The sequence below is a fragment of the Poecile atricapillus genome, chromosome 5, assembly GCF_030490865.1.
Source record: "Poecile atricapillus isolate bPoeAtr1 chromosome 5, bPoeAtr1.hap1, whole genome shotgun sequence".
Taxonomy (NCBI): Eukaryota; Metazoa; Chordata; class Aves; order Passeriformes; family Paridae; genus Poecile; species Poecile atricapillus.
In genome coordinates this window covers 12294356-12308641 of record NC_081253.1, presented here as the reverse complement: position 1 = coordinate 12308641, position 14286 = coordinate 12294356, and the positions used below count along the sequence as shown (strand labels likewise).

The 14286-nt window shown below is 41.9% G+C and overlaps 1 protein-coding gene across 8 annotated transcripts in view; it reads left to right on the top strand.

The window, feature by feature from the left end:
* Nucleotides 1-2391: 2391 nt before the first annotated feature.
* The window catches only part of EPB41L5 (erythrocyte membrane protein band 4.1 like 5), a 55897-nt gene continuing 44002 nt past the window's right edge, over nucleotides 2392-14286 (top strand). For 3 of the 8 annotated variants that reach the window (XM_058839318.1, XM_058839312.1, XM_058839311.1), the window contains exons 1-3: nucleotides 2590-2711; nucleotides 3497-3681; nucleotides 13939-14043. In XM_058839318.1, the coding sequence (XP_058695301.1) occupies nucleotides 2612-2711; nucleotides 3497-3681; nucleotides 13939-14043 (390 nt within the window). In that variant the 5' untranslated portion in view covers nucleotides 2590-2611. Of the gene's footprint in view, nucleotides 2539-2589; nucleotides 2776-2845; nucleotides 3064-3110; nucleotides 3369-3496; nucleotides 3682-13938; nucleotides 14044-14286 lie in introns of those variants that run through there. The other 5 variants (XM_058839313.1, XM_058839314.1, XM_058839317.1 and 2 more) reach the window with 5 other exon arrangements.

Genomic DNA, 14286 nt, shown 5'->3' with positions numbered 1-14286 from the left:
TTGACATTGTATGACATAAATATACCCCCATGGATTTTACATTAGAAGAGGATGCAAATTACCAGGAATTAAGTTGCTTAGTTAAAGCATCACCCCAAGTTTTTGCCTGAAAATATATGAATACTGCAATATTTGCTCTAATGGAATAAGAACTTTTAAATTACTTTTTATACTGTGAGTGTATTGGAGATGGTGTTCAGTAGAGATGATAATCTGATCAAAAAGTATGATGAACACTGACGTGAAGAAAAATTCCAGATGGAAGCTTGTGATTAAATATTTGCTGCCAAAAAGTGAGGGGATGTTCAAAACAAAAGCAGGTAAGGATGATGAAAGGACTTAGGAAGCAAGACAGAAGTCTCAGGAGGGGTGGGTGTCTGAGACCCCTGTATGTTCTTATTTCCACTGATAAATACAGAACTTTAAAGTGAGGACAGAATGTTTGGATTTGAAGTACAAGAACATAATCTAGTGGGAAAGCACTTTAAGGAGAAAAACAGATGTAAGAAGAGGCATTCCAATAGGAAGAGATGTTTAAACTGGAATGGGAAGACTGCATATAAGACCAGTGACAGATAACACAGTTGAATGTGTACTGTATATACTTGGACCGTATCTGAGTAGCAAATAGTGAGGAAGGAGCAGACTGTAATTACAGGAAGAGTAGCAAGAGGGTGGTGTGAAGTAAAAATTGCAAAAATGAGCAACTAAGTTTTTGTGTCACTGAAGCTACAGGAAGGAAATAATCTTGGTGCCAGCATGGGAGCTTGTCAATAACTGAGTGGAAATAAGCTAAATTTGAGGATAGTTTGAAGATGGTTAGAAAATTTAGGGACAAATCAAGAATCAGGGAATTCCCCAGAATTCTTTGTCATATAGGAGAATGTGTAGACTTAATAGCCAAGAGACTCCCATTTACCTGACAGATCTCCACTACAAACTAAGCATCTTTGATATGCAAACCATTGGTTAGTTGATCTGCGCTGAGAATTCATCAGATATCTGCAAACACTAGAGATAAATTATTTTTCCATGTTAAATATAGTAAGATTTTGTACGGTTTCTTCGTGAACTTTATTGCTCCCATAGGTATTTCATGACAGGCTACTGAGAGCAAGCATAGGCCCTTCTCTTCTGATAAAAAGTAGTTATCTAAATTGCCCCGCCCCCCAAAGGTGTGATTCACCTTTCTGAATAAATAAACAGGCACATGAATGTGAATCTCACCTTTCCTCAAAGCTCGCCCTGCTCCTCCCAGCGGCAGGAGAGTGATCTGTTGTCAACAGACATTTAGTAAAATCACCCTGATGCTTCGTCAGCAAATGGTGGGCAATTACCTGGCAGCTTTTTCAATTTTCCCCCCTATTTCAGTAAATGACACCAAGGGAACTCTATGTATATTCAGGCTGAGGTATTAATGTGAGTTTCGTTATGCCAATTCCTCTGCCTGGCACGGACTGACCGAGTGTCTCAGCCTGCGCTTCAGGGCTGAGCGTAAAAAAAAAATGTGGTGTTATTTTAGCCCAAATATCTGCTTTCCCAGACTAGTGGGTAGACTGGATTCCCTGTTATCCTGGGATTTTGAGGGTGGCTGGAGCTCCTTTGCTCCGAGCTTTGTTACTCTTAGCTGGCATTACACACGGAGAGTTTATATTGCCTTTCCTGAAGTTTTCCACAAATAGTGTCTTGGACACAAATATTTAAATAATAATAGTAATAATAAATAATAATAAATAATAATAAATAATAATAAAGAACAACACACACAGTAAAGTGCAGCCCCCTGCAATTGCTGCCGAGGAGCGGGGCTTGTCCCCCGGGGCTGGAGCAACACGTAAGGAAAGCGATGGAAGCGCGGAGCGCCGGCACAGCCTGTGCGTCTGGGTTTGAAGGACTTTAAACTGCAGTTTGCAGTCGCAGCCTTATTTCAGTGTGTAAATACTAACAGTGTTCGTTTGTAGACGGCTCCGCTTTATTTGATACACTGCTACCGCTGCTCTTTCAGGCACTGTTCAATGATACGATTTGCTTACACATTTTATGGTTTAAGCGCGCGTTTGCCTAAAGGTTCCAGCTCCCGCTGGGCAGCCGAGGGCTGGTCACCGTCCTGGCCAAACCACTGAGGGGAAACCTCCACACCGCATTAGCAAAAACTCCAGAACTTTTGGGACGCAATCTGAAACGCGTCCCGAAGGCTCAATCCCCAGGGGTGCCCCATCCCCGGGAGTGTCCCACCGCGCCCGCTCCCCCCCGCGGCCCCTCGGGCCGCTCTAGGCGCGGCGCTGCCGCCCCCCCGGGCAGCACGTGGTCCGCGCCGCGCCCCCCCACCCCCCGCTGCGGCCCCTCCGCCGGGCGAAACCACCTGGCACGGGAGGGGGGGCGCCCCATCTCCACCGGGCCCCGCCCCGTTAAAGGGGCAATGGGCTCCCGGCGCGGCGGGAAGCAGAGCGTTCCTTCTCCCGTCCGGCTGCCGCCTTCCCTTCCCGCCGCCCTCCGCCTCCATCTCCGCGCCGCCACCGAGGAGGCGAGCGGGGCCAGGTGAGTGAGCGCGGGGGGGAGGAAACGGCTGGCGCGCCGCTGCCCGTTTAAGGGCCTCCCACGTCGCTCCGCCATGTCCGGCGGCCCGGCCCTTCCCGGGGCTCCCTCACCGCCCCCCGCCCGCCCCCGGGGCCTGGAGGAGCCGCCGCGGGGAGGCTCCCGCAGCCCCGCAGGTGAGGCCGGCAGGTGAGGGCGCCGCGGCCCCCGAGCGGGGCCGGAGCGGGGCTGGGGCATTATGTAAGGGCAGGGGCGCCGCGGGCGGGGGTCGGAGCGGGCGGGGAAGGCGCCGGGCGGGGCCGGGTGTCGTCTGGGGTCGACCCTCGGGCTCGGGGCTGAATCCCCGCGCAGCTCCGGGTGTGGGCCGGCAGCGCGACGGGAAGCGCCGTGCCCGAGGGGCGCTCGCCGGTCCTGCCAGAGCCGTTCCTGCACGGAAAGCCGTGAGCGCGGCTCTGGGGCGGGAAGGGTCGCTTATCGCTTGTTTTCGATGGGAGAGGTGGAGTGTGCGAGCCAGGAAAGGAGCCGGTGGTATGTAGCGCTTAGTTGCTTCCCTGCTGTGGAAGATCACTGTCTCGGAGAAGCGCGCGGTGGCGTTTGTGTTAGTGAAAGATTGCAGAGAAACAGTAGCTGATCTGCACGATCGCTGTTTTTCTCCTTAAGCGTACTTTCGTGTAGTCCCAAAAAGTCACCCAACTGTCGTCAAAGTTCTGAGCTGGTTTTTTTCCAAAGATTTTCACATCCAAAGACTGTGGGTGTTTAAATCAAAGTGAAAATCTGTTTGACTCTGACGTTTTTTAATCAAAGTCTAGGATTTTCTAAGAACTTTATTGCAGGTATTTTTTTATTTTTCTTTTTTTCTGATTGGGTTTGAGTTTTTTTAGTTGGTTGGTTTGTTTTGTTTTTGGAGTTTTAATTCTGTGAAAAACTTAACCCTGTTCATTTTCTCTGTTGGATTTTGTAGCAAAGATGCTGAGCTTTTTCCGCCGCACGCTGGGACGCCGGTCCATGCGTAAGCATGCAGAGAAGGAAAGGCTGAGAGAGGCCCAAAGGGCTGCAACCCACATCCCTGCAGCTGGGGACGCCAAATCCATCATTACCTGCCGAGTGGCGCTGCTGGACGGGACAGATGTCAGTGTGGATTTACCGGTATGAGTGATCCAAGTCTGTTTTTGAAATTCACTTGGCTTGTGTTACCCTGATGTGGATTGCTGTTTGCAAGTTAGGTAAAGGCATTGCTCTTTGCTGTTGGCAGTTGACCCTGGGTTGTGACTTGATGTCCGCTAAGTTACTGCCCATAGAAGACTCTGAAAGAATAGTTAACTTTGGCGTTTACTGAAGTTTGAGAGTGTTTACCTGGATGTCATCTGGCTTACACACTGAAGGCTTTCTAATGTTGCAACGTAATTATTGTGCCAAGGCTTAACATAGAGAGGATAGCCTGTAGGGTGAATTGGGTTTTCTTTTTGATGAGCTATCTATCTTGACAAAGAAGGTGAATCTCTTGGTGTTTAAGAGGAGGCATGAGCAGAAGTATTAGCAAGAATTTCTGTGTGGGTTTGGTTTGGTCTGGTTTTGTGTCAGAGATGGATGCAGTTTTTAACGCTAACTTGAGAGGGGAGGGGAAGAGGAAAAATTGTTTCCTTCCCCTCCTCAGGGCAGTTTATGTAGTAGGGATTGTCTCATGGCATGGTGCTTTATTTGGAGAGAGGTGTTACCCACTGTTTTACATTTCTAAAGCTTCCTTAATATGCACGTGCCTGTTCTGCTTGCCTAATTATATACCTGTTTTTGGCCAACAGGATGAGCAGTAGCAGCAGAAGTGATGTGCTCTGTTTTTCCATTTCCTTGTGTTGTAGTTGTTAATGACTTGTTTTAAGCTCACAGAGCTGAGCATTAGGAAGTTAGGAAGGTGTTGATCTTCAAGACCTGGCTAGTTCCAGTGGACTTTTGCTGCAATCACAGTTGTGCTGGTATTGGAACTGCTGGCTAGAAAGAAAAGCCATTTCAAGACTGGCTGCTCCACACAGCTCTTTCTTTCCTTTCTTTTTTAATCGTGGAGTGTTTAGGTAGTGCAAGGAAGTCAGCTTAACTGAGCACTGTTGTTGGTGTAGTGGGCAGAAACAACTCTCGTGATATCCCAAACCCCAAATAATCTAGAGTTAGAGAAACCCCTTGGCATCTTTATTTGCAAAATGACTGTATAGATAGGCATTTATAGAGGGTAAAATTAATTTGTAAATTTCTGAAGCAATGTAATGAATATATCCAGTGCTGCTTAGTGCCTAGGATGTTTGATTTGGGGCCAGGAATGCCCACAAACACTTTATAGCAAGAGTTAACACTTCAAAAGTACTCAAGTTTAAATTGGTGTCTCTGCATAACCAGAGCAGTAATCTTTGGAGGCAAATTCCTGGCGGTTGTAACAATATTTCCAAGGCTTTGAGGAGCATAAATTGAACCTGAAGAGGTGTCGTGACCTGCCACCTGGTCTATAAATCTTAGACCAGGGTGCAGTAGTAACTATCTACTTCTACAAGAAACTCTTTTCACTCCAGATTATTTTCTTTTAAAGCCAATATAGATCCTTGTCTGTGGACATCTACTGTGGGCATCAAAGTTGGGAGTAATAGTAACCAAATATGCTAAATTGACATAGCCAGGTGTGGTAATTACAGTGCATCATTAGTGACTGACATGTACCAGTTTGTGCAGTGATTAAAATATAATAAATTAAAAGTAAATTAAATGTTTAATTTCAGACTTCCTAGAGTGTTTATTCTTGTATCTCCACTTGTAACATTCATATTTTGGGGATGACTCTTAAAAATTAAAGAAAAAAGGGTAGGGGAGACAGGGGATGAAGAGGAGGGGTATAAAATCCTGGCAAAACAACACCACTTTCTAAAATGTAAAGCTTAAACTATTCTTAAACACTAACTTGTGTTGGTTTTTTTTTCTTTTACAAAACCTTTCTTTGAGAATCTTCTTGCTCTTTGAGCTCAGATCTTTTCCAGGACTGGCACTGTTACTTTGTTGGGAGTAAATTTGCTTTAAAATGACCCCTTTCTCTCAAAGAGGTGCCCCCTGGTCTTCCAGTTCATATGTGCAGTCACATTGTCTACCTAAGCACTGTGAAATTGTTTTAATAAAAAAATAAATAACAAAGCTTTTCTTAAGAATGAATCATTTAGCAAACAGGTTAGTTCACAGCCAGAGAAGGGGTTGTCTTGGCAGGAATGAATGCCATACCTTTTTAAATCCATGGCTACACAAATACTTTACGGTGGCATAAGTTGTTGCTGCCACAGGAAGAAAAGATGTTGCTTTCGTTATTGCGTTTGTCCTTGTTTTCTCATACCCCTTGGCAGAAGAAACAGTTTTTTAGCAGCCAGGCAATAAGCTAAGTCAAGAAAATGCCGTGGCTGAAAATAATCAGTATAATTTCGTTATGTAGTTTCCAGCTGGAGCGATTCTCCAATCTGGTTCCCCATGTGCCTCCCCAAATGTGGTGAAGAAGCATTTAGAGGTGATACCAGGCTTAAGTTTGCTTAAAATGCTGTTGGGCTGTATCCTTACAGTGAATTTTTACTGAGAAGAGTATTCTGGATTTACAGTCGTTAATATAATTAAACCTGAGATTGCTGAATTTCTCCTCATTAAAAAAAAAAAAAAAAAAAGGAAAACCAGAAACAAGGAGAAGCCACCACAAGGGACATTGTCATGTAAGCCAAATACATTTCAGAGTCATTAAGAAACAAAGACTGATATTCTACGAATATTGACAATGAGACAGAAGGGACAGGTTGTAAATGATGCAGCTGAGATTTGACTTACTAGACAGAGCCAGGATTTGAGCAGAAACTCTGCTTTTTGTCCACTGATCTTATCTTTGGTGTCTGTCAATCCACTTAATCTTTCTGCTTTTCTATGTCTTCTGTTGTTTTTAATTAGAAAAATGCCTGGCTTGAACTTTTCACCAAAGCTGCAGTCATACACAGTACATAGACTGGATTCCTTGCAAGAATCTACTGCTTTTGTAGCTATGTCAATGACTGAAGAATGTCAGTGTCATGTATACTATTTACTGACACCTTGGTATGTTCAAAATGGGAGGCATGAACTTAATGCGAGTTATCAGTGTTCTTTTGGGGCAGATCGAAAGTTGTCAAGGTTTTTTCCCCTCAGCTTCATCTCAGATTTAAAGATGTGTATTGGCCTGGTAGTTTTCATTCTCTCTTGCCACTCTTTTGAAGCTTTATGTTTCTCCGAATGCATTCAGCCATTTTTACAGACTTACGTGCTTAGTGAAACACTAAGAAGCTTGTTACTTTGTTTATCTTTTAAAAGTTTTTATAAAATAGATGTTATCTGTAAATGCTGCTGTTGGTGTTGCTCATTATACATTCTGCTTTTCTGTTAACTTGAGTTCAACTTGGACAAAAGTTGAGTTATGCTTTTTATTCAAGCTGTTTAAGATCCGTGGGTGGAATGTTTGCTGAGTAGTATGAGTGGTGAGTTATGCTCTGTCTGTTATGCTGACATCCCTTTATCTTACTTTTCATCCTGTTCCCATGCAAAACTAAACTACATCTTCCCCCACTGCACCTCTGGAATTCCCAGAGCTCAAAAGCCATGAACAGTCCTGGTTTATTACCTGAAGATTCCATCAGCTCAGTCATACCAGTCTGGTCTGTCAAGGGAACCCCTAACAGCTGGAGGGAGTACTGGCTCTCCTGGTGCTCGTGCTTTGTGAGGAAAGAGGTTGGTTGGGGGGGAACATGAAAGCTGTTTTTATCTGGGGTCACCAACAACTATGAAATAATTTGGAACAAAAATGTTGGTCAAGAATTTGAAATAAAGTGCTGTTTTGAGTAACAGAGAGCTCCAGAGGATTTTAAAGTTGAGTACTCGTTTTGTAAGACCTATGCTATCCATAGTACTAATTGGGAGAGGGGCAAGATAATGTAGATTGGTGGAGAAATGGTAACATAAATAATGTAAATACATGCACTTGGAATATGCACCTTCTTTTAAATTTTTTGGTTGCTTTCTGTGGGATAGCAAGGTCAGCCTTACAAGAGAGACAGAGGAAGTATAGGGTCTTCTGGAAGCAGAACTGTACTTTGTGGAAGCCAGAGGTGTTTCAGGAAAAAATCTTGACCCTACCTAACCCACAATTTACATAATCTTCTCATGGATAATGGAGTGCTAATTGTATTCCAGTTTCTGTACCTGCAGAGTTTTAGGTAAAAGCTTCCTGGTAGTATAAGATGAAAGACAGAAATTATGAGAATGGATGCTCTCTGAGTGGTTTATCTTGGAATATTCCTTACTTAATCATGCATGAAATTAGATATGGAGGTTGCAAAATGAGATTATTTTGTCCTTACTATAATGAAGTATCATTAAAACAAGGTCTTGTGTAAACTAGTCCAAGGGCTGCGCGTAATAGTGGGATTGAGCTAAGCTGTTTAGACTTTCGTAGTGATTATTTTAAATAAAATTAAGAAATCTATCTGGAATGTGAAAATCATTAAAGAGTGCCAATGACTTTTTGTTTGGAGAGAGGTGATTTGTGCTGATCCTACTACAAGATCAGAGATGCAATGTGATCGTTGATTTTACTCAGTAATCCACTCTGGTTTATTAAAAAACCTGTACAATATTTATGGCCACTTGCTGAATATTTGTGGATGTAAATATGAAATACATAATGCTGTTCCTGGCATGGGTGCTGATTAACAAGAAAATCTGATACTGCTAAAAATGTTGGAAAATCAGTCATCAAATAAAATGCGTGGTCTGAGTGTTCAAGGCTGACCTCTAAAGTTTCAAAATAAAGCTCAGCTGACTAAAGTAGGAATAACATAAACATTTGTGCATCCTTTCTGTGTGTGTTAAAGCTATAAGGGTTTGGATTAAAACTCTTTTTCCCATGTGGTCTTTTGTCTGAAAGTATTGATGTGCTTTTGAGTGTTTGCTTAAATTTCTGAAAGGCCTTTATGGGGGCTGAAACTGGACAAAATCAGTCTTGAGCTGTGTGTTCCAAAGCAGAGGTGCTGTGTGTGGTGTGAGGGGCCCTGGGCACAGTGCAGGATGAGCCAGACTGAAATTCATGGGGAGATGGAACCTAAGCCAGGGGATGCTGAGTGGCTCTGCCCGTGTGAGCAGCCCCGACTGCCTGCACTGGGTCCTGCTCGCAGCCCAGACACTTCGGGGCCGTGGCAGGGAGAGCATTTCAGCCTTGGTGCAATGCTCCATGCCCTGGCACTGTTGGAAAGGAGGGAGGAAGGGAGCAGCTGGCAGCAATCTGTGCTGCTTGCAGAATAAATTGTTTGGCCTGCAGTGTGCTGCCAGAGTGTATCTGGGGCTGGTGCTGCAGGCTGGTTTAGTTGCCTGAAAGTTTAGCATTCTTAACTCAAAGCAAATTTTATCTGAAATCTCGCTTTCCTGCTGAACTGCCTTTGCAAAGAGCTCAAGGGCTTGGGACTCTCTGCTGCTCTTAATCAGAGTGCTCGTGAGAAACCTGCAGGTGGAACACCAAATAAAACTGAAATATTTACAATATAGTGGGGTAGGCATTTAATCTGTAAACCTTAATGCTGAACAAGCACTTTGGATATATTCTGTATCAGAAAGAATTTAAAAATTGATTAAATCAAATTGGTAGTTAGAAGATAAAAACTTCAGAAAGTTGAAACAGACTTCCATAAAACAAAGTGACAGGTGTGAATGTTATGAGTCTTTGTCTGCTTATGTTATATGGTCAATAAGCCTGAGCAGAGTACATTAAAATCCTTCTACATAGCACTCTAATGTATGTGCAGTTAGGCTGGGTATTGAAATGATTTGTGTTATGAAGATTTTTGGGAAATGCCTTCTTTCTCCAGAGAATAAAAGAACAAAATATTTAATCCTAAATGCTTACCATCCTATATTTGTGAGACACTGAGTAAATAGAATTGATAAGCTGTGCCTCTGGAGGTAGAAATTCTCCCCAGCCTTCCAGCCTGCAGGGCTTTATATTCACAAGTGTGTATAGCAGTGTTGTCAAAAACTGGGGATAAACCAGAGAGAGAAGCAGAGCTAGTGTTTTGCTGCCAGTGACCTCTTTAGATGAACAGGAAAATTGACTGGAGAGTTTGGAAAAGTTAGTTGTATGAGTGATGCTTGGAGTTTGGGGAAAGGAGCAGCTCCATTTGTAGGTCAGTACTTAAAGCCATAAGAAGATCAGGGTGATACAAATAATGTGCACTTCTAACACTGCCTTTGTAAAGATAAGGGGTTTTAACTCTCCAATTCTCCAGCAAACTTTAATGGTGTTAACTATAGACACCATTTGCATGATATTGAGATGAAATCTTCCTTTAAAGCTCACTATTGGAGCTTTCTCATGGCTTAGTTATTTGAAACCTGTGGTTTGGGGAGAAGAGGATTTACTTCATTAAAAGAATGGACAGGCTCATCTGCTGCTTCCCTGCTGCTGTGGTCTGCAAACATGCATAGGTGACACCCTAGCAACTGGATAGCTGTAAATCTTGAGTGGGGATCTATCCATACCTTCTGTGTGTGTGCGTGTGTAAATGGTATATTTCTAAGAAAGCTCCTATGCATATGAATGGTAACCCTCCTGATCAGTTGACAAAAACCAGGAAGTGAAGTTTTTGCCACTTGGTAGCTATTGAAGACAATAGTTAGTAGATATGTTAGTTAATAGTAATCTTAGTTATAAAAATATTAACATGATCATTTGAAGAAATCTGAATAAAAGGTACAGCTGCAGAAACACAAAGTATAGTAAGTCCTGTGAAGGTAATGCTTATTTTTTTTCAAAGTTCATCTTGCATAGGGCCCTCCATTTCTTCACAAAGAAATTAACAGGAGAGATTATTTTCTGGTATTTTAATTAGTAAATTTATTAGGAGGGTATTTTGGTCTTGAGGGTTTTTTTTCAAGTTTTGGAAAAAAATAACTACTTGGCTGTGATTAAAAACTTTAGGCGAGCCATTCAGCTGGTGCTCACCCCACACAAGCTCTTCTCCCTTTCCTGTGAGCTTGTGTTGCTTCTCCAGGGCTGGTCTGTACTGCCTAGTACTGAAAGTTCCTTTGACATCAGGCGGGTTTGGAGCACCTGGCTGACTTATCCTCATGGATGCGTGTCCATGAAGTAGGCGATACTCTGAGACCATGAGAAGAGGTATAAATGCTGCCTTTCAGGTTTTAGGCAGTGACTGAGATGCCTGAGCCGAGGAGAATGTCTCGGGATCACCTTACCCCGGCAGTGAAGGGACAAACCAGCAGAGTTGAACACCCAGTCTTGTTGCTGAGCTACCGGGGCTAAGCCCAGCCTTCGTAACACCTACTCAGCCAGCAATTGCAGTTATTAAGAGCAGCAGGAGATGTCATTAGTTGGGAGCATCCCTTTCATTGGGGAAAGGGGCCATGTGATTCATGCCGAAGTGATCAGAAGATGCTTTTGTCCAGTGTGGCAAAACCAGGAGAGGTCCTGCCCTATATATATATGGTGTATTTTATTCTCGCTTTCCTGTTGTTGATTCTCCTGCTGTGAGATGTTTGCTGCTGTTTCCTAGAGAATAGAAAACTCTGTAAATCAAACAGTCAGGTTTTACTGAACTGCAAACCCATGAGAAGTTTAATCTGTGCCCTGAAGGGAGGACCAGCCACTGACTGGACTGCTTGTGAGTGGAGTTGTTAATAGTTCATCAGTAACCATTAAACAGTTTGAAAATATTTGTCCTTTGAGTGTAACCTGAGATCTGCTGTAAGGGAAAGAAAGGAAAGGGGAGAAAAAAGCATGCAACAACATCAGGATAAAAATGTCACTTTGACAGAATCCCAGAATATTCTGCATTGGAAGGAACCACAAGGATCATTACGAGTCTAACTCTTAATGTCCCATACAGGGATTGAACCCACAAACATTACGTTATTAGCACCAATGTTGCCATTAGAAAGTCAGGGCAATTTTTCACAAGAAAATGTAATAAAAGTGTATCTTTGCTCTCTGAAAACTCTTGAGATCACAGTTTTATTCAATGCAAAGAAATTAATTTGGGTTCATTACAGTTGTCTGGTTACAAAGCATTAATATTTTTGCTCTTTGTTTAAGGAGGAAAGACTTTAGTTAAAGTAAAGCATGTGTGACACTTCTGCTGACTTGCACCAAATACAGCTGCTGAGGATTTAAATCATATGCAAAGTAGTAGATAATTAATTCCATGCTGACAGCCCTGGTGATTTAAGTCAGAAAACAACCAGAAGTCCTGCAGATCTTTCTGCAGACATTCCACTGCTTCTTCAGGAACTTTATCCCACATTAGTCATTCTGGGTCCAATTAATCTTCGAGTCCTCTGCTGAGATTTCCAAAATGGCAAACGCACTGTGAAACTAATTTGACACTGCAGAAATTGAAGTTTTTGCTCGTGGGTAGTCTGAGATAGTATGTGTAGTATGCCAGGCTGGAGTGAAAATGCTTCTGTCACCGGTAGGGAATTTGGCTGAGATAACTGGTTAATTGTGCTTTTTAAAGATGACGCACAGAGGAATTGAGAAGGATCTCAAATGTTCTGCTCAATAAGGGGAGATTTTCCACTACTTTTAGACAAGCTACCGAAAGCTTCATGCAGCCTAGGGTGATTTTCTGGTTTTGCTGTTGCAGGTGCTGAATTGATTTCACATGTATTATTATATTAATGTTTAAGTAGAAGATATCCTGTGTTGAGAAAAAATATCAAGAGTTCAATGCCCATCATCATTTGAGACTGAGGCTACAGACTCAATTAATGAAAGAAAAGTGTTTATATGTATGGGTGGTTTGCCTTAAGTTTCTCTTTGAACTAGTGTTTAATACATCTGTTATTGTCTGAGAAATAATTTTTTCCTGAGACCAACAGAAAACACTTTGTCTGAATGAAGTTGATGAGGTTGATGTTTAGTATTTGCTTTATACAATGTTTTGTTGATGCTGTGTGTTTGTGAAGTTGCCTGCTGGCCCAGATGCCTTCCATTCCTGCTATTCTCCCCAATACCTGGAAAGAAATAACTGTGTGAGAGTTTGCTTAGACAGGCTCAGTTTACAAACTTTTTTTGAGATTTTGCTTTGAGCTATAATATGTTTTGTTGGATTTAACTGATACATCAAGTAAACCAATGATGGTGATTGAAAAGTAGAATATGAAATATTTGAAGATCAGGGTAGAGGAAGGTGGCAAAAACTATGGCATGCTACTTTATTTACTTAGATATTACTGATTAAACCAGATTATTTCTGAGAATAAAAAATTTGGCTGGCCCAGAATTTTGAGAGGTGTACTAAATCTGCTAATTACCAGCTTACTAAACACATACTTAGAAAGTTATCCCATTTCTCATGTTGTGAATCTGTAAATATCGGGGTAAAAGATTGTAAGGTGGTGGCTTTACAGAAATAGAGAAACCCTTAAGCTGCTGGCAGAGTAAGCATAAATAATGTCTGCATTTCTTTGCATTTAATTTTTTTTAACACTATGACCTTTAATCTAATAATTTATTAATGTATTTTATTACGTTTAAGTATTTTAGGTATAATAACTCTTAAGGTATTATTTCCATTTATTGTTATAAGGGAGCTCATAGCATGAAAAACATATGTTGTCTAGAAACTGCTCAGTGCTGTTTATGTGCCTTCTCTTTAAAAACAACTGTTTAATTTTTTAGAGCATAACTGTAAAAGCGATGTTTCCTTGGGGCCAGAGCTGTTTTTTTCATAAATTATGTATGAGCATATGAGCTGGCTTTTTGCACCTAGAAGTTAGTTTTATGAACTTAGTTTTGTAAATCTGGTATCTTAAGTGCTATTTATTCAAGTTGCTTGCCCCAGACTGTTTCCTAGTAGTTGTTAAAAGCACTTGCTAATGGAATGCTATCTCCTAATTCAATAGGCTTTGCTACCTGCTTCTAAACTGGTGAAACGCCTAGATACCAAACAGTATTAAATTCATAAGCAGTTTGCTGTACTTGGCTCCTGAAGTTTTCCAGTACATTGATTATTGCAATTGTACTGGCTGTGTTTCCAGTTCTATTGAATGTCACTGAGTGAGGGAAGCCTAAAAGGAAAAATGATAAAATGACATTTTAACACTCTGTTGGGCAAGTCAGTGTTGACATTTTCCAAAAAAGGAGATTATGCAAGTTTTTTATGGATATACTATGTGTTTCTTGTGGTGTGAACATTTGCCTTTGAGAAAAACAGCCATCAAAAAATACAAGGGGGGGAAAAGAAGGTGTCCACATTATATTTTCAGAATCTAAATTTGTGGAATTAGACTATAACGTGTGCAGAGAAAAAGATAGATGCTACAACAAATCTACTTGCTGTGTACTAAATCCTGTTATCTTTTCAGAAAAAAGCCAAAGGCCAGCTCCTGTTTGAACAAATCATGTATCATCTGGACCTTATAGAAAGTGACTACTTTGGATTAAGGTTCATGGATTCAGCACAAGTGGCAGTGAGTAGTTATGCTTTTTTTATGCAACAGTCTTAAAGTTAAATCCCAAAATTGACAAAAATGCTGTAAGAAAACTTCCTTTTGTGAACTAAGTTTTGTGCAGAAGTTCTGTGGCGTGTGATTTTCCATGTCCCCAAGTTTAATTCCACCTCCAGCGCTCTAACATATGGCCATGCTGTTGTCTCTTCCTTTCTTGTTTTTGTGTCACACCTCCTGTTGTCACTAGGCAGGCTGGTCCAGTCA